Source organism: Vidua macroura, chromosome 1, assembly GCF_024509145.1.
Source record: "Vidua macroura isolate BioBank_ID:100142 chromosome 1, ASM2450914v1, whole genome shotgun sequence".
Taxonomy (NCBI): domain Eukaryota; kingdom Metazoa; phylum Chordata; class Aves; order Passeriformes; family Viduidae; genus Vidua; species Vidua macroura.
Window position 1 is genome coordinate 136,705,619 of NC_071571.1, and position 26,621 is coordinate 136,732,239.

Here is a 26,621-nt window from a genome sequence, read left to right on the forward strand (position 1 = left end):
TCAATGTCAGGAAATGCACTTACAAACCCAGAACTAACAGCCATGAAGTGAGAATTCAGGATTGATGTGAATTACCTCAACTGTGGGAATATATTTCTTTTGGCAGGCCCAGTGCATATACATTCCAGTAGCTGGTTCAGCTTCATCTTTTTGTAGACAAGTCTGCAAAAAATAAAACAGTTTGTAAAGAGACATGGAAATAATGGGCTGGATAAATTGATATAGCTCTGGATGTGCACTAATCCAAATTCTATGTGACAACAAATTGAATATTTCTCCTGCTGTCAGTGAAAGGCCAATAGAAAAAAGCTAGCTCAGCCTATCCCTTAGTCAGGCCCTGAGGGATCTAAAATGCACAATGAGCTGAAATTTGTTTGATCCTAATTTGTTTGATTCTAATTTGTTTGATAATTATTCTCCCATGAACACTTCTCTATATTGACATATTTCAGTCAAAAAATGCTACAAACCAGTGACATCACCAATAATTTCTGCTGGGATGTCAAACTTTTATTCACATCTTAGATAGAATGATTTTGCTACCATAGGTTTTTCAATTTTTTTTTTTTGGGGGGGGTACTATTTATCTTCTTTACTCCCCATTCCTTCTTTATTCTTGTTTACTGCCATAATATTTCAGTATGTCCCTTTATCACTTGGAGAACAAGTACACCTGAAGTCTGTTTAAATCCAGTAAAATTCCGTCAGTGCTATTAAAAAATATTTGCTGCTTCTCATTTCTCTCTGGAGGGTCCTTTGAGGTGACAGCTCCGCACTATCTCATCCATGCCATCATATTATGGAATATGTTTAATTGTAGCAATTGTGGCACTTGGAGAGTTTGGCTTTAACTTAGTGATTGAGTTTTCACTGGAGCAATGAAAAACATTGAGTGTTTCTACCTGCTGGGTCTCTTTGGCTTTATTTAAATTTCTAAGTATTTGCAATTGAAATCAGAGTTGTGTTCTACATGGCCTGTTTTTCTCAACTATCCATTTTCCAAAAAAGAAACAGCTGTGGCTCCAGAGCCAAATGTGTAATGACTGGAACTCAAAATGAGGAAAAATAAATTCCTTTCCTCATAAATAATTTATATTTCACCACCTTAGTGTAATAAATAGATTAATTGGTATTCTGCTTGGAATAACAAAAAGCCTAATCTCACTTTATATTTCACATTTACCATCATGCTTTCCATCTGAACAGTATTTTCTCAAAAATGTTTTTATGTTGTTGTTTTTATGTTGTTGTTTTTATGTATATCATTAGTTTTTAACTAGTGATTTAGTAACAGGTCATAAAAAATGTCCCTCTAAGAAGTCCCTGCTAATTTCTCTTTGCTGGAGTCACTAGAAAAGAGGTATCCATTCTTTCAGTCACTGATCCTGAGGTAAGATGTAAAGTAGCTGTTGATCAATCTGTGTTTGGCAGCCTGTGGGTGAACACTGACAAGGGCAGAGCAAGCTGGCCTCTTCTGATGCCTGGCTCTCATCCACTGTCTATGTACAAAGTCAGCACAGTGTTGGCTTTTGCATCTAGTGCTCAGGGCAAAAGGAACACAATTCCCTGGAGATCAATGACACTGGAAATTGCAGGGGAAAATTCAGCATCTGCTTCCAAGGGTTCTTTGAATACATATGAGAAGAGACGAGCATAACACTGATCCTAGCTTTGTATGCTGCATTGGTGAGTCTGATGCTCAACTTGCAATTTAGAAAGGAAGCAGGAAAAAATGGAGCACTGAAAGAGAAAAGGGAATTATCAAGGGGTAGCTCTGCTAGCTACGCTTGAAAGACCTCCCAGTGTTATTCTATTGAAAAGAAAGCTGACACAAAATATAGTTGTGATGTGTCATAATCTTCTCAGGGAGAAAGAAGGAAACAAAGAAAACTTTAACAGAGAAAGGATTAAAGAGTAGATGAAAATAGAAGTCAAAATCCAGATTTAAAAGAACAACTGCTTAATCACTAGAACAGTGAAGAAGTATGGTGGATCCTTCATTTTTCAATGCTTTCCTGAGTGCAACATGCCTTTAAGGAAGAACTGCTTTAGTTCAGAGTTAATCCAAATTTCTGGAAATACAGTACTCACCTATTTATGTTCCCTGGAGCTGGCAGCAGTTGCTCAGTTTCTTCCAGAAGAGAAAAGAAAGCCAGAATAAACACTTACCACAAAGAGAAATGCTGCCTTAGTTGAACACAAGCATAAGTGTGTATGCACTCAAACAAGGTGTAGGTGGGTGGAATGCGTTGTCCTTGGAAGCTACAATAGAAGAGGAAATAAAAGTTAAGCATTACAAAATCTTTTTTTTTCTAACCTGAATTGAAAATGCTGTCTCTAGCTAATCTGTTAACATTTTCAGGCACATTTCATGCTGAGGTAAGTTTCTGCCCAAACCCTGGATCAATTTGCTAATATTTGAGTTGTTCAGCTTACATTTCAAAATATCTGTTGATGCATATTTTGCAGGAGGAGTTTCATGAAATAGTCAATAGCCAGAAGAGGACTGTTCTTCCTTTGTTGAATAAAGACAAAAAAAGAGTGTGATCTAAGCCTGTTCAGCCTACTGACTGCTGTAATGATAAATATAACTTAAAATGCTTACTCACTATCAGGAAGTGAACAGGAAAATTTGATAATCACAGAATCACAGAATAAGCTGAGTTGGAAGGCATCCACAAGGATCATCAAGTCAAAATCCTAGCCCTGCATAGGACCATCCCCAAGAATTACACCATGTGTCCGAGACCATGCTCCACATGCTTCTTGAACTCGGTCAGTGATGCTGTGACCACTTCCCTGGGGATCCTGTTCCAGTGCCCAACCACCCTCTGGGTAAAGAACCTTTTCCTGATATCCAGCCTAAACCTCCCCTGACACAGCTTCAGGCCATTCCCTCGGGTCCTGTCACTGGTCACCATAGAGAAGTGATCAGTGTCTGCCCCTCTTCTTCTCATCATATGAGGAAGTTGCATAATGAATGAAAAAAGGTATTTATTTTACTTCCTTATATCCCTTCTTTGATTGCTCTCTCCTTAAGACTGTAGGTACATGAGGTTACACAGTTATATTCAAAATGAGCCATTGGTTTTTTCCCACATCAAAACTAGGATCTCGTTTCCCAGTCCAAATTTTACGGAGACAGTAATGTTTGTCTGAAGCTGGCATTGTTTTTAGGCACATTTTGGGAACTCAACACTTCCAACATCACTTGGTCTTGGCACACTGGTGTTCAGATAAGAATGCAAGTTGAAGTATTTGGGCTATAACATAGGTCTTTTTTGCAGAACTGATTTGTTTTAAAATGGGAAAAGCGAGGACTCATTATTGATATTTTTCTATTAAGTTCTTTTCCAAACTTCAGAGAATTCCTGCTTGAAATTAGACCATTTGATCTGGCAAATGACATGAATTAAAGGAACTTGCACTTTCTAAATTCGTATAAATTCCTCTAACAAATGCTGAAATACGAAGAAACAAAGAACAGCTTCATTATTCTCTCCCCTCAAATACCAGCCAACCAACCAACCAACCAACCGACCAATCAACCAACCAACCAACCACCAACAACCAAAAACACCTCTTGGAAGAAAATCCTTTGCTTTCCTAAATGTTTTTTCCAATAAATTTTCATGATGTTTTGTTTCCATGCTATGCCCCCTCTCTCCTGTTTTCTTGCAAATAGTAAATTTGCAGGCATGCACACACAAACCCATCCATGTAAATAAATATTTTTATAAAGCAACATGTTAGCTACTCAAGTATTTAGAGGATTTGAATTCAAATGCTAACATGGTGCTTTGGATCCAGTTTCTGAAAACTTCAACTTAATGCATTTTATTTCCTTATAAGAACAAAAGGCAGGCTGTGTATGTAAGTCAATAAAGATTACTTAATGGCTGCATATGGCAGGATGGAAAGAAGGTTTTCTGTTCAGTAATGGACAGAAAATAGCTGTATAGAAAAAGAGGTCCCATTATCCTCTCCTGAATTTTTAGTTGAGAAATATGAGTAATATTGTAGGGACAAAGAAAACTGGATTTTGGTAACACTCCTACCATCTATGCTGTATATTAACTCATCATATTAAATACAGAAACATTTTAGCAGAAGGAGGTGATGCTATCAGCAGAGAGGAGAACCCAAGATAATATCTTCAGGAAATTACTCAGCAGTAGGCTAAAAATCACACATTCCTTATCATTTAAGTTCTTATAACACTGAAAAAAACAGCCTCTTTCAACCTGGGGAGGGTATTCCTCTAGGATGACTGGGGATTCTGCCTTGTAAAAGGTCCTGTCAGCTGGCCAGGCTCCAGTGGGAAGATCAGTGCCTCAGAGAGAGATGCTTAAAGGAGAGAGAACCCCTGAAACATTCTCAGTGGTGCAATGAAACTGCCCAGTCCAGCAGAAGACCAGACCTACACAGTTGTCTCAGCTCAGGGAGACCTAGGCAGTCACTGTGCTCTTTGGCATCTTTTGGCCACTGCTTCCAAAAAAGCTGCTTGGAATGTGCTCCATTTCAAAGTTACAAATATTATTTTTATACATTATGTGCTTGCTAAAAGTCAGTTTGTTGAATTTTCTTGTAAAGGCCTCTTACCAAGATCACTGGTCTGGAATTTTCCTCTACAAGGTATATCAAGTCTGAGTAGGAATAAGGGAAAGAATTTAAGATATGCCAGCAGAGGCAGAAGAGTACAGTTTCAGCCAGGAAGACGTTTAGAGATGAAAAGGGGCTTTTGTGACTACTTGGCTACTTACTTGGGTCATATTTTCACACAGGCTAGGATACAGATTCGTCTAAACTTAGGCAAATTATTTGGACAATACTTAGATATTACCCAAAATATGTGCTCAGGAATACTACAAAGGAATGGAAAATGTATCAAACAATGGAACTGCCTCTTCTCATCTGGAGTCTCAAGACATTCTAATGATTAAATTTGTAGCAGCAGTGTACAAAACTACTTCTGAAATTTACAGTAAAAACCTGCAATTTTTTTCTGTGGTTAGAACTATGAAAACTCTACTTTTATCAGAATCAAAGACTTATTGAAGGTTAAATTTATTCCATAAATGTAAAACTTGAATTACTACAAAATGCATCAGGAGTGTAATTGAGGAAAGGTACTCTTAGTTAAAAAACTATTTGTAGCTTTAATAAACCACTTGAGAGAACAAACAAACAAATGAAGCAAATATCCCATAGGAGGGAACATACATTTAGAAAAAGAGACTGTATCACTTTTACAGATAGAATGAGTTTATTAAGTAGAAATTACTATATCAGGATAATGGAACTATCAAACTTTGAAGTGATGGAAATTGTCATAGATGTAAAAGAAGTGACATTAGCACATTGCAAATTGTCAAGTGATGTGATTTAAGTCTTCAGTGATGTTTAAGTTTTAATATCTGTAAAAGATATTAAAAAGGTATAGTTCTCTAACAAACTTGATTAGTTTACTGTAGCAGTAGTGCATTCAATATGGCAATGAAATACCCAAGACTATAGGAGATCTCTTTAGGAAAATTAACTGAGCCAAAGGAATCCAAGTTTAAAACTTTAGAGCTGGAGGTTAATGACATTTTTGAACAATGAAGTATTTATCTCTGTGAACACTGCTTTTAGAAATTAAGATACTTTTATTTTATTACTGTTTTTGAAACTGCATAATTATATTTTTAGGGAAGACTTATTTTCCATAAGTGGTCAGCCAATTTCTAGCCTTTTTTCATTAATGCACCAGCCACACAGGTCTGTTGTGCATTTAGGTGGATAGTGTAGGTGAGCCTTTCTGGCAGTTTTTATATTAAGTGTAGGTGTTTATATGCATATGTTAAAATCCTTCCTTCTCACTGTGGCATATTCCTCACTGAATATATAGATTGCAATGCCAAAATCTGAATGTGTTCTCAAAAGAAATGTAACCGTGTATCTTCACAACCTGACCTTTCCCAGTGTGTCACACTTGCAGTTTTGCTTTTCTGTGTGAATGCAGATGAAGATTATCTTCCAGTTTCTGCTTTAGACAAAAGTTATACTGAAACCATTTGCTACACAAATGGTTTTGAAATTAAAACCAGCATTGCATATGGGTTTCTCTTATTGAAGGTGGGTTCTGCAGGCATAAGGGTGTCAATCCCCACTTCAACGACATCATAGGAATGCTGCCCGTAAGCTTGGCCACAACTGTGTCCTGACTTGCTATGGACTCTACTGATCCTGGACCAGTGCAGACTCACTGGCTTGTCCTCAGGTCTGCCTCATCACCAGAAACCTGCCTGGTAGTCTGGACTCTGAGCTGCCCCCAGATCACCCTGCTCGTGTCCTAGCTGGCAGGGACCTTGCCCCATGGTCAGCTATATCACGTTTGGCTCCTTGTCCTCTTCCTGATGAAGAGTTGCAGAAATGCAGTCATAGTGTCTGCTAGGACATGGGAAAAGGCAAATGAAGGAACTCTGATACCAGTGCCTCCTCACAAGAGCCATCATCCTTCATCCATCTCCTCACTGCCCTGATACACACAGGGGACACAGCAGCTGAGTAAATTCAGTGGCAGAACAGAAGTCTTTATTGGAAGATATTTAAAGACCACACAAAGAACTGAGTGCTACAGCTTGGAGTTGAGTTGAAAGGAGTGCTGTATTAGTGCTGCTCTAGAACTGATAGCTTTCCATGGGAGAAAGAGACAAACACCCCCTTTACCTCACCTACCGAGTGTAGCACAACTGGAGGGTTACACAGAGCTCTGGAATGCCTTAACATTAACCTTAAAATCACTTAACCGGACATTAAAAGGGACAAGCAGTTGGCGAACAAACCGGGACACCAGGGCAGCACCTGTCAGAAGCAACTTCAAGCAATGTTTGTTTCTTAGTCACATCCAAATTTACAGCTCAGCATCCTATCTACCACAGAGGAACACCTTTACTGCCACGTGTGCAGTAACCCGACACGGTTGAAGTCCAATGCCTTTTTCTCGCAGCTCCCCGGAGGGCCAAAGAGCCGGCTCAGACGCCCCCAGCCACTGTGGGGGCCGGAGGAAGGCGGGCGGGGGGGGTCGCGGGCAGCCCGGCGCGGCAGGGCTGTGACCGTGCCCCGGCCCTGCCTCAGGCTCTCGGACGGCCCCGGTGCCCGCGGCCCCGCGAGCGGGGCGGGCGGAGGGAGCGCTCGGGAGGCGGTGCGCCCGGAAGGGGCGGGCGTGTCTCCCGGGTGACGGGGCCGAGATGGCGGCGCGCGAGGCGGCGGCGGAGCGGCGCGGGCCCGGCTCTGGATGAGGGGCGGCCGGAGGCTGCGGGAGCGGCCGCCTCGGCCCCTGGAGCCCCGCGACCCCCGGCGAGGCCTCCCCCCAGGGGCAGGTGAGCGGGAAGGGTCGGTTCCTGCGCCGCCGGGTGCCGCTTCCGCCTTGCTGGGCAGGGGCCCGGTCTCGGCGCCTTCCCTCCCGGGGCAGAGCCGCCCGCGCGGTTCTCCCGCGGCAGCGCCCCCGCCACGCTCCGCTCCGCTCGGGGCACCCCGGCCCCGCAGCGCTGTGGCCGCCGCCCCGCGGCTCTCGCCCAGCGGCGGAGCTGCTCGGGCGGCCGGGAGCGCCAGGCCCGCGGCCTTTGCCCGGCCGGTCCGGGCCCCTTCTCGGGCTAAGTGGGGGGAATCTCATGGGCTGCGAAGAGCATGAAGTGGCGAGCAAGTCGATAGGCAGCGTTTGAGGACTGAGCGACTTCGCACCCTGTGGGAAAGGGCGAGGGCACACGTCCTGTCAGAGCTTGTGGTGGGACGGCATTGCTTGGGGTTACCTGCTATTCACGCTGACGGGCACATTTAATAACACATAGTGTGAAAACTTCTTAGCACGCTTTTAAATACTTAAGAATCTCTAACAGCTCACAGAAAAATAAGGACTGCTCTTTGGCTTCGGTGATGTCTCTAATAATGTTCAAGACTCGGCTGGTCAGTAGAATAGTATGGCACTGCTTTTTGGTAATGAATTCACAGTGTAAGTGCCTGAGTTGCATATCTAATGAAAAATGGCATAGCTTGCTGCTTTATAGCTTGTTAACATACATGATTTATAGCTTTATAGCTCTGTGGAAATGCACATGGGCACTGCAGAGATTTCTTCAGGCCGTCTTATAGTGTCATTGTTTGTAAATAGCTGGTTCTCATCAGGCATTGCAAGATGATTTTGTAGTAGTAACAAGGAGTGTGTGTTAATTTGTTGTCTCTGGCATTGCGTGTAATTACAGAAAACTTTGGTATCTTAAACTGTGGTTCTGTGTCTGAGAATTTCAGTTTTGTGAAGTGAGTTACATGAATTCCTGCATTATTTAAAAGACTTGCTGCAAAGTGAATGAAGTTATAGTGTGGTGCATTACTTCAAGCTGTATTCTTTGTGCTGGTTTTCACAAGACAGTGGCATATATAGGTAAGGAATTGTCAAAGAATAGCTGATCATTTAGTGGACATAAACTTTCTATCTTAACTAATGCTGCCTTGAAGAGCAGAATTTATTCTAATTTGAAACAGAAAGCTTCAGGAGTTCACATTAGTGAGTTTGTAGCTAAATTCAGTTTCTTGGAGAGGAAAGGGTGAGATGTGGTGGTATTACTACAGAAGTTTTATGACTCTGGGAGTAACATCTTAAAAAAAAGAGTTGAAACTCTGTATGTTGTATATCAGAGTATTCCAACTCAGGAATTGCTAGCAGTCACCAGTTTTTGCTGCCTTTAGTTAGAGAAGCAGACATTCTGCCTTGACTTTTGGTATCTTCTGCAGCTTTTGATAGTATCTCTTTCTGGATTTGAGTGCCTCTGATGACTTCACTCTGCCTATGATTAATGTGAGTGAGCTGTCTTCTGTCCCAGCTACTTCAATTCCCTAGTTAGGGTATTTGCAGTGAAAATTGGAAGATCAGTATTGAAACTACAGTACCTTTACAAACATCCCACAACACTTACCTGCAGTTAGATAGAGGAGATGCCTCCTGATCTTCCCTTTTCATTCTTCTTCTCTCTCTAATGCCATAATAGCATGGCTTTAGGATTCAGTCATGGTGCCACTTAATGTATCTATTTATCAAGCTCAGTGGTCAAGACAAGATTTTTTTTCCCTCCACACACGTGTTCCCAATATTATGTTTCTGTGTAAAGTGATGAAAAAACCAAGAGACCAAACAAATCAACCAGGAAGAGGGCAGTGGAACCTCTCAGTAGGCTACAGAGTCATGGTTGTTGTCATTGAAATGCAGGAAGTGCTGGTTTTGTCTTTCAGTACCTGATTGAAAGCTATTCTTGAATCATTACTTTGTCTTTTTAATATACAAAGTGTCTTTATGTCTTGTAACATACATGATTTGGAGGAGGGTTTATGTGCTTGAAAACAGGTTTTTTCTCTCTATCTACTAATCTTAATAAAATTCCATCTCTCTATAAACCTACTTATGATCTTTGATGTGGCCATTCTACTAGAACTTCGTACAAGATCCCCTTTTAAGTAATTCTATCCTTACCACTGAAACTTTGCTAGGGTCTTTTCAGCTGTTCTAGTGACAACACAAAAGCACTACTGAACCAGTATGGATTTTTGGTGCTGACAAATGTAAAGGCCATGTTAGTCTTCAGTACTAGGAAATGAATTTCTTGTTTTGCTTTAGGAGGGTGAAGCTTTTTTTGTGTCTCCTTATGTAAATTGGAGGGGAGCCTTTCAGTTTCAGACAAGTTATTTTAGGTATCATCATTTGGTTATTTATCTAGCTGTGTTTAATATGGGCTGAAATCACTAATCCCAAGGTGTGTTTGTGTTTACATTCCAGAGTTACAAGTGAGCTGATGTGAAAGAAAACTGATGTGACAGTAAAATATGAGTTCAGTAGCAGGGAACAAGTTTTTAAAATAATTTTAGTGCCCCAAAGTGACTTTATTTTAGAATTGACTCTGTCTGTAGAAATCCTGTTTAAGTGTTATTTGTGTGTACAGTTAGATATGAAAGAGGAAGTGTTTCTCCAGGTGCCAGTGTGCTTATTGTACAATGATAAACAGTGAGAGTCTTGCTTATTGCGCCATAGCTGGTTAACCAATCCACCTGACGGTGGACTATGCTGGCTACTGTCAGTGAAATCAGGAGTTCTAATAAGGCCACCATTGCAAGCTGTAAGCAGAGTAAAAACGTTCAATAAAATTCTGAACTTTCCCTCCGTTCTATTTCCTTTATGGGTCCCTAAAATGTTTTAAGTTTCCTCATTCTTCTGACTTGGTTCTAAAGTGTTTAACATCTCATGGCTGTTGTCTTTTAGTCCTTTCTGAGCTCATATTCTATGTGAACACCTGTTGTAACTTTTTACCAGTGGAAGGCAGTATGAGATGCACAAGTCAAACTCCAGCTAAATTTGGTGTCTGTTACAGAATTCTTGAGTTGACCATGAGTATTAAATTGATTAGAATTCATGTCTTGAAGGGCCAGATTTATTTGCTTGTTTATATCTGTTGTAATGGAAGTTCATTTGACCCTAAGTCTCATACATGTTACAAAGCAATTCCAGTAGTGGGAGAAGAAAATCTATCCCATTTTATAAAGGGAAAGCTGAGGCATGAGGTGTGATATGCAGAAGGATGTACCAGGCTGGCAGACAACTCTTACCAGATTTTCTGAATTTTAGTCCAGTGTTTCACATTTGCCTCTGTCTGTTAAGAAATGTTTTAGGATTCTTGATGTAGCATTGCAACTTTGCATTATGTCTCTGTCATCCTGTATTATAATTGACTGCTGATACAGTTGTGGTTCCTTTTGGAATTGTTTATCAAGGATAGGCTTAAGAAAAGAAAGAACATTGTGGCCTGCCATTTACCATTACACTGTTCAGTATTTTTTCCCAGGTGAAAGAGAAGGTACATGGCTGTGCTTCTTTCCAATGAGAAAGATTGGACAAGAAAAGGATGAAAAACTTGTTTCACTTCACAAGTTTAGTATAATGGTATTGTGTGAATTAAGTTCACAGTGAACTGAGGAAAATTAGGGTTCTGTGTACCTCTGTATTCATACAACTACTTATGAATATAAAATGGTTTACCTTGAGAAATTTAATCAACATAAAAAAACTCCCAAGCACAAAAGAACCCAACCCCAAAAGGCACCAAACAAAACTCAAAACCTTTAGCAAACGTTTAACTTTTCCAGTAGTGCTGTTCTTAGAGCAGCAATGCACATATTTCAGGTGCTGTTTCAGACAAAACAGAAAATACTTGACTTGTCCTTACCTTGAGACAATAATTGGTTCAAGATTGTGCTTTAAATTAATTTATAAAAAATAATATTCATTAAATAAATACATACATATATACTGCTTCATATCATAAATAGCAGTATAAAAAGCAGGTGTATTGAGGAAAGCTCTTTTTAAAGGTAAATGATTGCTAACAATACTATAGCTGATAGCTTATTGTTGACAAAACTCTGGTTGTGCATCTGACAGCTGGGAGTTGACAGTGTGGGAGCTTAACTGGGAAGACTGCAATCAATGCTCAGAAAAGAGCTGGGCAAAACAGTACTTACTGTCTTAAATCATAGAGTCACTAAGATTGGAAGAGACCCCCAAGGTCATCAAGTCCAGCCTTTGAAGGGCCTAGTTCTAGCTCAGCTGAAATGAAATGCAGCTCTATCACAAATGTGTTAACTGCCCATATGTCTCATTGTAACTCTGAAATCTTTGCCTGACACATGGAAAGTGGAGAGGTGCAAGTTATCTGGCTGTCATGGACACAATGATAGCTGTTGAACTCTGCCAAATGGGCGTACTGGTGATACTGGAAGTGTAGCCACTCTTATATGGGAATGACCTGGGAAATGGATTAACTTTTGGTGATTAGTTCTTGTGGACTTCACAAGTCCACTGACTCTGCAAGCCAGAGTTCTTGTGGAATATTCAATTGTTTAACTTTATATTGAGAACTCAGTACAGTATGCAATTTGACACACTGGAACATTGTTCTGGTTTTAGTTTTGCACTTAGTAATCTTCCTAGTTCCTTGACTTTAGGCATAATTAATATAGAGTCTGCAAAGGTTTTTGGTGGCTTCCTAAAACAACCTTCTCAGTCAATAGCTAGGAGTTTTTAAATTTAGGGTCTGTCTGTACTGTCCAGTGTAACAGTTGGATAGCCTGAACATGGGAAAAGAGCTTTACTCTTGCTAATATTGAGTACTGTTCTACTCCTTCCCTCCTGTCCACTAAGCTGATAAAAGAGTGAATTCTGGTAGAGTGGAGTGAGCTTCTAAACAAGCTTCATTTCAGAAAAGATGTGCCTTTATAATCATTTCAGCAGGTCACGTGCTCTTCATGCCTCACTCACATCCCAGGCAGATAACTTCTAGCTGCCTCTCCTAAAAAAAACATTTTCTTTCACCAATTCAGTGTTAGTTTGCGATAATTTCTCCCTTTAGGATAGAGAACTTTCCATCTTATTACTGTTCACTCTTCTTTCACTAACTTCCATTATTTCCTAATCATTCAAATTCTTGACTGATGCATTCTTCTGTCATCTAGATATTGTCAACATTGCTCATTCTGAAAGGTAAGGAAGTGCTTGAGCATAATACGAAATGATGGTCTAGTCTTTTAAACTAAAAGCTAAATATGTCGGACCATGTCTGTTCTTGCTTCTTTGTGGGAACTGACTGCTTTCTAATTCTGTTAGATGAAGAGCCAGTCCAACTTTGGGTAAAGTTCTCTACATTTTTAAGTCTCCCATGAAATTAAATAAGGTAACACAAATGTTGAAGTAGAGGTGATACATGTCCTATGAAGCCTTTCTCCTGAGCTACAGCTTGGTAGTGCAGCCTGTAATTTGGTGGTAACTACTAAGCCTTCCATTTTGTAGTTAAAGGGCCAGTTTGTTTAATAGCTTCTGGATGATTTTTCAGTAGCAGAAAGTCCTGTCCTGGACAATATGTAAAGCAATATTTCCAGTACTGTATTACTATAGTGTTTAATAGTAGTTACATTATTTAGCAAATGAGCACCAATAAAAATACATCTATGCTCCGTGAAGCTCACAAATCCCATTGTGTACCTTTTTAATAAAATCCTCAGGACAGTATTGGAGCAGCCTACCTACCATCCACCTTCCTGACTCTTCCTAACTTAAAGCCTGGAATATAAAAAGTGATTTAAATGCCATAGCATATTTGAAATCAAGCTGTCCTTCCATGGAATACTCATGGCCTGAGGAAAATGTCACAGGGCTGCCTTCTCTTCTCACCAGAAGGTATGTTAAACTTGCAACAGAAAATGTTGTTACAAGTGTAGATGTGTATAATGAAAAGCTATTTGTGAAGCCTAACTTCTTATTCTTTACTCTGAAATGTTCACCTATAGAAGAGAAAAGGGATCCTTCAGTTCTAGCAGATTTTTCTGAGTCAGTCTGTAGCTATTCAACATGGTATGTTGGTATGATGTGATATGATGAATATAAATTCTCTAGATTTTCAAACTGTCACTGAAAAAATAGCTACAAACAGGAATAGCCTCAGCCAAAGATGAATTTTTTCTTTTCTGTGTTTGCTATCATGATCCAGTCAGGCATAGAAATATCAGTAGCTCTGTGGGTTAGCTGGTGCAGTAGTTCACACAGGATGAACACTCTTCCTTCGATGATGATTTTTCAGTGAGACTAGTTCTAAAATTAGCAGTGTTCTCATCACACATTTCCATCAAAATGGAAGGTAAATTTAAACAGCTAATTTTGGAGTTTCACTTAATGACTAGATCTATAATTTGTATATGCATGACATGCTCAAGAAAGAGCTTTTCTCTGATGATTATTCTGTTTTGCATTGCCAGTGTTCAGGCACTGCGGATGGTTGCCTACACTTCCCCTTTAAGAGTGTCTTTAACTTTGACTCTACCTGTGATTTTGTGCTGTTTCTTTAAAGGCCATATATATTAGATACTTGGATTATTTACATCCGTGAAATATCCTGATAGTAGGGAGGTAGCATCTTTGCTCCAGGTACCTGTTCTCTTTCCTTGCATTAATACAGTTTCACGGAATGCTCCTAACTTAGTAGCAACTAAGGTAATTGGCTTTAAGTACTGTATAAAGTTGTATAATCCTCTGCATCTAACTTTTTTTCTTTTACAGGAAGGGTTTCTTACCATGGCCATAACACAGTTTCGACTCTTTAAAGTCTGTACTTGCCTGGCAGCAGTGCTTTCTTTCATTAAAAAGTTAATATGCAGGTAAACAAGTCTTACTTAATTTGGTTACCTTTTTTTTTTTTCCCTGTTTTTCAATTACAGGTTCTTGCACTTCTGCCCTTCCCCCAGCACCCAGCCACCACTTTTACCAGTTCTGATTTTACTAATTGCAAAACAATCAACACAGATGAAAACTAAATCAAGTTAATTCTTTAATTTGTGTATTTGTTCAGAGTTCCAAAAGTCTATGTAGAGCATTTGTGAGTGTATTTTGTTGTATGGTAGCTGAATGAGGTTTTGTAAACAGCTATGACAGGGTTTTAAAATGGCTTTTAAAACTATTCTGTGTCAAACTTGAAGAAAAGCTGTGCTGCACATTTTTGAAAAGTACTTAGCAAGTGATACTTTGTGTTTTAAGAGATTCAGTTAATGGGAGCATCCGCTCTCTCATCAATCAGTAGGCTGTCATTACAAATGTAGGCAATTCTCATCTTGTTTGTCAAAAACAGTTGCCTGAGACTTCAGATTCTTCTGCATATTGAAGATTCTTTCAGAAGTTTGGAGGACAGTGATTGAAGTTCAAGGGAATGTTTTTTTTTTTCCTTTTTAATGATGAAGAATGGTTTATTTTTTACACTCTTAAGTCATACATGGTGTCCTTTTGAGTTGTAGACTCATGAATGCTGCAGTGTAGTACTTAGAAGCAGACTAAAAACCCTCAAGGGTTAATGTGGAGTAGTAGAGTTCAGTAATACAGTAGTAGAGTACCTGAGGCAATTCTTGGCACTGTGCTGTCATATGAACTGCTGTACTTCCTGCCCTTTTGCAGCATGTTGTTTACATAAACAAATACCAATCTAGAGAAATGTAGTCTCTTTTTGTGTGTGATGACAACTACTTTTCCAGTGAGGATTAAAGCATATGCAGAAGATGTGGTAGACACAAAATAACTGTTTATTTCCTCTTCACCTTTACTTATTCCAAGAATAAGAGGAAGCTCTTGACTTGTTGGTAAATTCACTTGCAGATCTAGTGAAGCATTAAAAATATATATTTTAATGCTGCATACAATTACGTAGATGTCAACCTTAGTTCTGTGATTTGAATTCCAAATTAAATTAAGAATATTTGCTGTTCAAATTCTGAAAGAAGTCAAAACACTGAGTTGATCATAACTTTTATATTATGTGGATCCTTTATTTCTCTGAGTGTAAAGATATTTTTTGTAAGCAGATAGTTGGGTTTTTTTTCTAAGTGTAGTGACAGTATTTTCATTTTTTTTTCCAACTTCTGAATGACCTATGATCTTGAAATGGCTGCAGAGTACATAAAATAGAAAACCCTTTATTTGCTTAATAACAATTAGTTGAAGAAATGAAAATTAAGTCTTTCACATAAGCAAGTCACTGGATTGCATTAATTCAGACCACTAACTACAGATGTTTCTTCTGTTCACTGTCATCTGCAAAGTGTAGTTTGATAACTTTTGTTTTTCTGTGATACACCCCTGCATATATAACACTGCCTAATAATCAGCAAATGTGATTTAATTAAACGTGCAGTTTAATTAAATGGATATGAGGTAGTACTTACATAGATTACATAGTTTACATTAGGTTTTCATTTGAACAAGTGCCTGTAGAGATTGTGCAACTTTCTAGGCAGCATAGAGCTTACATACAGTACTAGTCCTTTTTTAGTTAAATCTTTTCTTGATAAACAACAGACTGCCTGAATCCAGTTTTCAGGAAATAAAACATGTAAATATAAAAAGAGATGAAACTTCCTTCCATTTAAAATCTCTAATTATCTCCAACTGAGAAATCTGGATGCTGCTTATTAGTAAGGAGAAACAAATCCAATCATTCTTGAGGCATTTGGCATGCAGAGCAGTGATCAGTATCTAATGATGGCTGTGGAGCAGCTGTTTCTATAAGCATCTTGTTCCCTTCCTAGAGGAAGTGGAGATCTGTAGCCTTCCTTGGTGCTGCTCTGTGTACCATATCCTTTCTGATGTTGTGTGACAAAAGCTCTTTCCTCCTACCTTCAGCCCTCTTGCTGTAACCATTTTGACTTGATTAATGTCTGTTACAAGCCGCTTGCTTGTCTTGTAGAGCAAGTCAGTGCAGAAGTGATGGTTTGTAATAGTATTAAATGTAAATAGTATTAAGGACATGTATGTTGTAGAGGTCTGAAGAAGGATGTTTCTAAGCTTGTGTTTCCTTTAGAGATGTCAAGTAAATCTTGTCAACCAGAAGTCTCTAATGTGTTTGAGGGCACAGTGTTTTCACCTTCCTTTATCCCTAAAATCTGTTGCTTTTCAACTTAAAGGAACAGTTTATAAAGGGAGTAGAGTTACTTATATAAAACTTGAAAATATGATGATAGCACCTGACCGTGTTTGTTTGGTCTTGAGTAGAAAAAAATATATCTAGTCACTCACCAGCATACAGCAGAGGTGCTATTACAAGCAGTTTAGCTTGTCAGTTGGTAGTATGTTCTCTAATACTAAAACTAATGGATAGAAACTAGAAATTGAAATTTCCCAGTTTATTCTCATCAGTAGTAAGAAAGGTTAATTACATGACTATTTTGCTGTAGGAACTTACATTCTTTGTGGAAAACACAAGTGTGAGCCTGAATTGCATTATTTTGTGTTGTAAGGTGTTAAAATACAGTGAATGCAGCTAGGAATATTTTAATTATTATTCTGATCTTTGAACATTGTCATGAAGTAAATATCTAAGTAGTTTATTTGCAATGCATTAGTGTTGTTTTCAATTAAAATTATTTTATATAGTTGCTGAAATGCATTGAAACAGTATTCTCTAAGTAGAAGCGTGGGTTGAATTGAAGCTGATGACTTGCATAATCTTGCATTACCTCTGTTTAAACTTTGAAGAAAAAAGCTTTAGAGGGGCTTCCAAATCAAGCAGCTCAGAAAGCTATTTGTTAGACATAGCTTTAAATTTAAGACAAATAGAAAAATTTCTCATTTTACAGTAGAAATGGTTCTTTGGCAAATATAGATCGCTAGTACTTGCTTCATAAGCACTGACAATCTAAAAATTGTAACTGAATTATGCAGATGAGTTAGTCCATTTTCTATTTCTTAGAAGTATTTCTCCTTTATTTCACTGCAATTAGAAAAGTAAATTGCACTTTGATATTCTTGTGAACACAACTTTCAATTCATGATGAAATTTCTTTGCTTAGCAGACTTATTGACAGTAGTTAATACAAAGGTAATGAAAGCACTAAATGTTTTAGCCATGACTATTTTCAGTAGTGCTGTTCTCAGACTTGCTTTTTTGTGTTTTTTTTTTAAACTTAGTGCTCATGTTTTCAGAGCTTGGAGGAATCCTACATTTTTTTTTCAGGTCTGGAAGAGGGCGAAAGTTAAGTGGAGACCAAATAACTTTGCCAACCACAGTGGATTATTCATCTGTTCCTAAGCAGGTAATTGTTAAAGTGGTAGGTGACTTAATCCCTTAACAAGGTGATTGTAGATGCCCTACAATATTGAATTGGTATATATCCAAGAAAGATATAATATAATGTGATATATATGAAACATATAATAATATGTGATACAGTATTAAGTATATATCTTAGCAAGATATAAAAAGACAAGTTTTTACTTGCAGATAATACTAACTTGTACCATATTCTTACATTCAGCCTGAAGTAGAAGACTGGTCTTCATGGGATGAAGATGCACCTACAAGTGTGAAGATTGAAGGTGGCAATGGTAATGTGGCTGCTCAGCAAAATTCTTTGGAACAAATGGAACCTGATTATTTCAAAGATATGGCACCAACTATAAGAAAAACTCAAAAAGTAAGTATTACATTTTCAACTATACTTATGGAGGGCTTTCCTTGCTTTAAAATAAAAGCGAGTAAATTGGCAACTTACAGAAGGTGCTATTGGTAAATGAGAATAGATGCTGGTGTGTAGTTTATCATGTTTAATGTTAAGACCTTTGAGATCTTAACAGTTGTGATGCTATCACATGCTTCCATCTTTAGTCTTCATGTTATTGGAAACTTCTGAATCGTTTCATACTCTTAGAGTTCTGGGAAGTATAATGTGAGAACCCTCTAGTCATTTGTGCTCATATCCTTATTTGAACAAAGACATTCAATGTCTTGCTCTTTTGAAGTCTGAGGGAGCAACCCTGCTGTTTCAGAAAACTGGTTATTTGTTTCACCAAGTTATATTGGGGAGGCTGGAATTAGGGAACTGATATTTCAAAATAGCTTGTTCTTCAAATATCCATTTTTACTATGGAGACAAGACAGGAGGGCATCTCTACAGGAGCATCAAGGTTGTAAATAAATGCTGATTAAAATCTGATGATTGCAGGTTTTGCTTCTATGTGCAAATATTTTAGCTGGATACTTACTGGTCCTAGAGTCAATTGGAAAAACCTCACAAGTATTGGAATAGGTTACCAGAGAGGATGTGCAGTAGATGTCTCCTTTATATCTACTGACATTTTTCCTCATAGAATGAGCTTCAGGTTCAGAACAAAACTGGGGAAGAATCCATGCTGTTTGAGTACTGTACACTGGGTTTAGTTTAAATATATCTCTAGGGATGACTGCAAGCACTGTAAAGAACATCCCTCTTAACTTGGCCAAGTTAACACCATTCAGTGTGAATTTGTGTTTATTTCCACTGAATGTCTCAATATAAACCTTGAGATTTGAGGTACAGTCTACTCATGTTGTCACTCATCTATACTGATCTATTTGAAAATAGAACCTCAGTCAAATAACAGTCTGTCGTTGCTCAATAAGATTGTCTAGTCCTGTTTCCTTTCTTGGATTGGTACAAGCATACAGGCAGTGGAACTGTGAATCTGCCTCATTGGGAAGCAGAAGAAGCTCAAAGTAGGCTAAACAAAGTTTGTGTCTTGAGGTCAAGACAAGTGAAAATGGTATGTGATCTTGGTAATTGTTTTGGGAAAAGCACTGCTTTTCAGCCAAACCAATACAGAGCTTTACTAGTTTTTGTTGACAGAGAATTTGCAGCTGTTGAAACTGCACAGAAACACTCCTGGAGTAGTTGAGAGAGCTGACATTACAGTGCAGTACAGCTGTGCAGACAGCACTCAAAAGTAGTACCTTAAGGTGATCTGACACAGAAGCAGGATTTCTCCAAGCAATATATCACATAATTGGTAGCTTTTATGAGTACTGGGAGATGTGACTATTTGATCTGTGATTCTTTGTGCCCATTCTCTGTATTGATACAGTCACAGGTTTCTATGTGGCTAAAGAAAAAGTTAGTGGGGGGAGGAGGAGTTATCTTTTGCATTTATCTTTCACTTACAAGTTCATTTGGCTGTGCAGCTTTCAGAACCTGGCCAGGCTTAAGACACAGTGAGGTGTTGTGTAGCTGAACCTTCACGGGCACAGAGTTATATGATCACCAAGAAATCTCTGCAGTGCTTTGATGTACCACTCTTCTGTTCCTTTTTTTTGAATATTTTCAGATAGTTATTAAAAAACGAGAGCCTTTAAATTTTGGGATTCCAGAGGGAAACACAGGATTCTCTAGCAGATTAGCAGCCACACAAGATATTCCTTTTATTCACCAATCTGTAAGTATGCTTTAGGTATTGATCTTGTATTTGTCAGTTAAATTATGTTCTCTAGGGAAAGGAATAGTCTGCCTAAGGTGTGCATTGTGGGGTGTAATTGGAATAGTTGGGGAATAATGTAAATTGTTTTAAAATTGAGTGAAGAATGAAGCAGTCCAATATATTCTGCTGAGAAACTTGACAGATCAGTGATAAAAAGATATGAAGCTTCCATATACTTATGGGATTGCAAATCTGCTAATGCAATGAACTATAAGTTTTGGATTTTACACAGTAAGTTACTAACAAAAGAGTAGAAGTCTTTTTTGAAAGCCTCTAAGTTACCTTTGCTTTATTGTTTTGGACCCGTTTTTAACCTTCTGCTTCTACCTTCCTCTCTGTAGGGATTGTAATGTAGCAGTCTCCTAATGTTTGCTTCTTAGCCTTTGAAAAAATTGTCTAGTTGCCTAACAGCCTGGCCAGTTAGCAGAAGATGCTCTCCCTCCCTTGCCCTTTGCCTTTTTTAACAGTGTTTCTCTTTTGATAAACATCGTGCACAAAAGGGTACAGGCAGGAAGCAGTACAGAATGGTCATACCACCTCCCTGCACTGTCCTTTATGAAAATAGTTCAGGAAAGGACTTTCAGTGAGTAAAAGTGTCACTCAGCTGATACTGGACATAAAAATGTGGGTGTATGTGTTGGTTTGTTCATGCAACTGCCAGAAATCTTTTACACTATCTACTCATAAAATCTGCTCAATCTATCTTCCTCTTGCTAAAAATGCACTCCATTACTTCCTTCCTGTCTTTGTTCAAAAAACCCTTTGACAACTGAAAAAACTCAGTATTATAGCAGGAAAAAAAGCATGGACAATAAGATGAGAAGCACTGCCATACCTCAAATATTTCTGTAAGTCTGAAGCATTAAGGTTAAAAATAAATGATAAGCAAACTTTGCTGTCATCCAGGAGCCATTCTGGCAGTCACACCAGTGTTTTATCTATTTTTTCTATGTGCTTAGACCTTATCTTTTGTTTCAGCCTGAACTGGGAGACTTGGATACTTGGCAAGAAAATACAAATGCCTGGGAAGAAGAGGAAGATGCTGCTTGGCAGGCAGAAGAAGTTCTTAGGTAATTGAAAGTAATATAACACTATGTAAAGGTTTTACATGTAAAAGAACCACATTTGTTTATTTGACATCTTTCTAGTAAGTGCCAAGAATTGTTAAATGCCTCTTAAAACAAAATATTTTTATGTATCTGATCTCTGTGTAACCAGAAGACATTTTGGATCGATTTAATTTAATAAATGAGATAATAGAGGAAATCTGAAAATCACTGAAACACTGGAACAACACATTAACACGTGTGCATGCAGGCGCTAAAAAAATGGTGCTCCACCAATCCCAACAATTTATTATATTCAGATCACATTACTTTATTAAGTAAAATACCACTTGATGTCCTCATGAAAAGTATCACAACCAGTGTTTAAGGTAAAAATAGTTCAGGATAGAAGGTGAAGTGATAAGTATGTGCTTGGAATCCCTTTAGGAGCTAGGCTTTTCTGTCTTAACTAAACTAGCTGATAAGGCTGAATGTAAAATCAAAGTCTTGCACAAAGTTAGTGTGAATACTTCAGCCATTCAGTTTGTGTTTTTTTTTCCTTTCCTTTAAGGGGTATGGAGGGTAAAGAGATGCAAATTAAGTTTATCATACACAGTGATTTGAACTGGTAGTGACTTACAGTTGTATCAAACTTTATTGCTTGCTACATCATCAGTTAACCAGCCTCAGATAGCTTTAGCTTCCTGGGCTATCGTAATTCTACTCACTAAATCACAAGTACATGGTTTCCATGGTCCACTAGTGATAATATGAAATAAAGACATGATATAGTCAAAAATCATTCTAAGGAAAATGGGTATTGTGAGGAAAAGAAAAGATTAATCTGATCAAGTATTTATTTTAATGCTTTGAAAGATTTACATTTTCAGTCTGTGGAATAAGACAAGAGGGAAGGTAGCTCATTTTCAATGTGCTAATCATAATTAGAATTTATTCAATTTATTATCTCTGTCAGTCTTGCTTTGCAGCAGCTTAACATGTGAGAATAGGGTTGTAATGCAAATATTTTTGTAAACTTTATCTAGTATCTATGTGTACATTCTGGTCAATAGCTTGCTTGTCTTTTTTTTTTTCTTTTTTTTTTTTTTTTTTTTTTTTTTTTAACTTGATTACTGTTTCAAGTCTTGTACTGAAGTACAAGCTTTGTGATATGAAAGATGTGCTTTTGGGCTGTTTTTGTTCCACGGATAGTACTTATTCCTCTAAAGAATATCTATAGACTCATTAAGATCTCTAATAGCTAGAGTGCAGTCTGCTGAGACTTAAATGAAAGACAATGAAAAACTCTTTTTTTTTCTCTTTGTTTTTTTGTTTTAAAGGAGAAATGAAACAGCTACTTTTGCTACTGCAGAGGCTACATTGTATTTACTTCATCCTTGCCACATTCCATTACAGATGGTCTTAGGACTATCAAAAGTAGTATTCAGACTTTCTGAAGCAGGGGTTTGTCGTATATGAATTAACTACTAAAAATTACCTAGTGTATGCATATGCCAGTTTATTCTTGGAGTGTAAAATTTGTGCAGTGAACATTTCCAGGATGGTCAAAGTTATATTGTTTGCCAAATGTCAGGTTCATGCTCTAGAATACTTTGGAAGAGAGATCTCTTACATGGTGATAGCAGTGGGGTTTCCCAAAAACTTTTAATTTTCCAAAGTGTCATGATATTTGGTTGAACCTATCCTAAAGATTTCAGCCTACCATCTTTACTGTTGAAAGGGTTCTACTCAAATGGTTACTTCTCATAGGATTTCTTTTTGGCCTCACTAAAAAGTATCAAACTCCAGTTGTTATAGAAGGGATGTGTGTCTAAATACTTCCAGCAGATAAAACATAATTAGAACTCCAGCTGTCTGTGGCTTACCACTTGTCCAGCTATGGCTGGCTACCTCAATACAGCTGTTCATTATGTAAGCTGTATCCCAGCTGAGTGACATAAAACCTTTGTTTTATTCATGACACAGAAATAACAATGTTTATCTGTAAATGAGTCGAGTCCTGGCTGATTTTTAGCAATATTGATTAAAAATCCTGACTGGATTTAGTTTCTCTTGCAGTAGACATCACTGGTGTCTTTAACATCTGACATTTAACATTAAACTTAAGTATAGTACTGCACAGGCCTGGCTCTGCTGTGGAGTCTCTTCTTAATGATAGAAGTCTGCAAAATGATCTGAAGATACTGTGGCCACTCTGGTGACTTAATGCATAAGTGTAACACTTGAAAAAATCTTGTATAATATTTCAGACTGCCAAATAGAGGACAGAGTCCCCCTAATGTTCCAGAGTGTTAATACTGACTATCCTCCAGTGGTGCTTTTTGAGAATGAAATGAGTGTGCAGAAAAAGTAAGGGTCTCCCTTAGCCTGCTGTGTCTGGTACCTTTGGGTGGTCAGTAAGACCAGAATAATTTTTGTGTAGTAATGGAGTGGAGATCAGTTATGCAGAAGTGGGCTGTGTCCTCCTAAGTAGCAGTGAAGACTCTATCCTTTGGCCTCTCTGGTGAGTTTATGTATAAACATAACAGTTGAAATGAGCACATATAGTAAGTCAGTATATTCTTCCTGGAATTAAGGCATGCAGAAAGACAGTGATGAAGAGTAGGCTATCAGAGCCTGAGAAGTTTCTGTAGTCTCTTTTTTCCCCATTTTCCAGCAGGTTCTGGGCTGGGATGCACTGAAATTTTCCAGTCAGTGATGAATTGATGTAGTGGATTATAAACTGCATTTTCAGTTAACTTGAGTTAGTTGGAACTTAGTTTCTTCTGCAAATTTTAGATACCTGTCTACAACTCAAGACTATATTACCAATGCAGTTTTTATCCCAGTGGAAGCAGTTAAGCTCACACATTTTTAGTTTATAGCAGCTACTTGTTTGTATTTTGTTGGCCAGTTGCTGTGTGTGAGGCGAGGTGAAGGTCTCTCTCTGGGCAGGACTGAGTGCAGGATCCCAGACTGTAGAGGGCGCAGAACCGCTGTTGCGTGCAGGAGCTCGGTGTCCTGCGGGTCATCCTGGGGAAAGAAACAGGAGCTGCCACGATCCCTCCCTTCAGAACTGCACGTGAACAGCAGCATTAACACCATGTGGCTTTTTGGAATTTTACTGTCTCTATATTGGCTGGTGTGCATAGCACTTCTGCATCAGTTCAGAGATGTGGGAAATACAAAAATCTGCCACTGTAATGTGGCAAGTATTATTACTCTGCATATTGCTAGATTGACAGCTCTGTCAGCTGTCAGGTAGAATGTACAATAATGGGTGACAATCTCAAAAAAACCCTCACACCAACAAAACCTCAAAACTTTTGAGCTGCTGCTGAAAGTATTAGATAGATTTTTAGTTTCTGCTCTAGGCTTTACAACTGTCCTTATACTCTCACTGATTCATTTACTCTGAATCTTTGAGAAGCTAGTGGCTTTTAAATTGCAGAATAATTGAACAAATATTATTGCTTAAAACTAGATTGGATTGGTTGGATGTTATGAAAAGGTTCTTCACCTAGAGTGTGATCACTGGAACAGGCTCACCAGGGAAGTGGTCACAGCACTAAGCCTGCCAGAACTGTTTGAACAACACTCTCAGGCATATGGTGTGATTCATGGGGATGGTCCTGTGCAGGCCAGGAGTTGGACTTTGATGTTCCTTGTGGGTTCCAGTTCAGAATATTCTACAATCCTAGATTAATCTGAAAAAAGGACTTCAGCATAGTAAAAGAATGATGGGTCTAAGCCTAATGGCAATAGACTGAAGCTCTGTTTTTATTAGTTATAATAACCTATGTATTGACAGGAACTTGAGGTATGACCATGCTGAAAATTGCATGTGTGTTATTTATCAATTCATGTTTTCTTTAATTACAGACAACAGAAGATAGCAGAAAGGGAAAAAAGAGCAGCAGAACAGCAGCGAAAGAAAATGGAGAAAGAGGCACAAAGGCTAATGAAAAAGGAACAAAACAAAATTGGTGTAAAACTGTCCTAACAGAAGCCATGCAGCAATGGCAGTGCCAGTGAAAAGAGAATTTCAGCTCCACAACATACGTATTGGTATTGATTTAACTATTTATAGGACTTCAACACACTGCTTGGTTTCAATGCATTCTTCAGGTCATCTTGGAAGCCAGGATTTTCCCAAAATATCTTGAACTACTAGTACGTAGTTCGTAAGGAAGAGAAGCCCCACAGAAAATCATGCCTTGATGGAATGTTTCCTGCAATAGTTATTTTCCAGCACCCTTCTTTGCAGCAAAAGTGATTGACAAGGATGTTGATTGAAAAACACTCTTAATGAACGGCTCAAGCCTAGAGAAAATAATGTAAATATTGAGTGGTGGGAAATCTACCTGTATTGTCTGTGCTTACCTGAAACATGTAATTAAACAGTTTTAAAGAACCTTTTGTTTCCTGCCTGATAAAAAAGTCTGCTTTTGCTCTTTCATGAAAGTATTTGTAAACACTTGAAAGTTCTCCATGGGAGATCATATTTTCTTGTAGAAGAAAATAACTTTTTATGGATGACCTGCAACTCAAAATGTGCTCCTGGTAGGTTATCCAGCTGAACACTGAATGTGGATTTCTTGTCACTTTGTCACTTGCAGCTTCCTGTGTTCCCACTCACACGTGACACTGCAATGACTGCCTGCAGTGGCATCACTACACAGGAGTGGTGCAACCTACAAAGGCTGATGTGAATATAAGGGAGCATTTTAATAATTTACTTGTATTGGTAAATTTGTATTTCTAGTAGAAGTTCTTATACTTCCTATAGATAGGAATCCTCACACCTTACAGTTGTTGCATAGTTAGCATAATTGAGAAGAAAAATTGTGTCTTCCTGCTAATAAAGCTAGTGTGAAAATTCTCAGTTCAATTACAAACACTTTTCAAACTCCATTTTTTGCACACTTTATGTGTTTACTCTGTAATTTCCCTGGTGAAGTGTGTATGGTAAATGTGCAGTAGAAGGCAACAGAGCTTTAGTGAAGTTCAATGTCTGATGGAAAAAGCTGTATGGGAGGGGGGTAGGGTCTAGGTGCTTTATCCAGCCCAGTGCTTCAGTGAATGCTTTTTCCAGGTTCTGTTGTGTGGGTTGTATGGATTTCTTACCTTATGACAGATGAGTCAGCACACTTTGCACATGAGACTTGTTTCCTGTTCATCTAGGGACAGCACAGGAAGTGTCAATTTTAAGATAATGGGAAGGGGGGGGGGGGGATGTGACTAGATCTTGCCTGCCTACAAAAATAGAATTTGTAACTAAGTTCTAGTAGGTTCTGGCACAAATTTTGCTGAGAGTCTACGTAATTGAGAAAAGAAGACAGTAAGAATTAATTTTCATGGCTTTAGTCACAGAGAAAAGTTTTTTAAAAATGTTAAGTATACTTATATAGGTGCAAATCTTGCACAGCTCAACTGATTTGACAGCAATTTTCAGATGTTAAATTTTGAAATATATTTTGAAGCCAACAGTGCCATGCATGTTTTCTGCACAAGTCTTCTGGCTGGAGTAGAACAGATTATTTCATGTGTAGACTTCAGCAGTATGGCAAGCAAGTCTGCTCCTATTACACACCTCCAAAGTATCTGACAAGGGATGGGAGATGAGAAAGTTTATGAATAAGCTTTAATAAAATCTGTGTTTCTCCTTTTAACAGCACTCTTACCACTCACAATTCTTTAACTATTGCTGACACAGGGCAAGGAAACTGGCTATC

The 26,621-nt window shown here is 38.4% G+C and overlaps 1 protein-coding gene and 1 long non-coding RNA gene across 3 annotated transcripts; one reads left to right on the forward strand and one right to left on the reverse strand.

Moving 5' to 3' along the window:
• Positions 1–82: 82 nt before the first annotated feature.
• Positions 83–7,091, reverse strand: LOC128816545 (uncharacterized). The gene is made up of 3 exons (XR_008439941.1): positions 6,932–7,091; positions 2,170–2,262; positions 83–162 (listed from the first exon to the last, which is right to left on the reverse strand). It is a non-coding gene; the product is annotated as an uncharacterized LOC128816545 (long non-coding RNA).
• Positions 7,092–7,202: 111 nt separating this feature from the next.
• Positions 7,203–25,300, forward strand: EBAG9 (estrogen receptor binding site associated antigen 9). Of its 2 annotated transcripts, XM_053986754.1 has the most exons (8): positions 7,203–7,364; positions 13,081–13,255; positions 14,132–14,229; positions 17,568–17,646; positions 17,869–18,027; positions 19,691–19,798; positions 20,819–20,910; positions 24,769–25,300. In XM_053986754.1, exons 3-8 carry the CDS (start codon positions 14,147–14,149, stop codon positions 24,887–24,889), a joined length of 642 nt encoding a protein of 213 aa, XP_053842729.1. In that variant the 5' UTR covers positions 7,203–7,364; positions 13,081–13,255; positions 14,132–14,146; the 3' UTR covers positions 24,890–25,300. The 2 variants fall into 2 exon arrangements, with proteins under 2 accessions (XP_053842729.1, XP_053842737.1); XM_053986762.1 differs by lacking the exon at positions 13,081–13,255.
• The last annotated feature ends 1,321 nt before the right edge of the window (positions 25,301–26,621 follow it).

Bases quoted from the DNA above. Each gene is read 5' to 3' on its own strand.
- EBAG9 (XM_053986754.1), top strand. From the start codon at position 14,147: ATGGCCATAACACAGTTTCGACTCTTTAAAGTCTGTACTTGCCTGGCA. The intron at 17,647-17,868 runs GTAATTGTTAAA...TCTTACATTCAG, and splicing joins ATTCATCTGTTCCTAAGCAG to CCTGAAGTAGAAGACTGGTC. The intron at 18,028-19,690 runs GTAAGTATTACA...GAATATTTTCAG, and splicing joins CTATAAGAAAAACTCAAAAA to ATAGTTATTAAAAAACGAGA.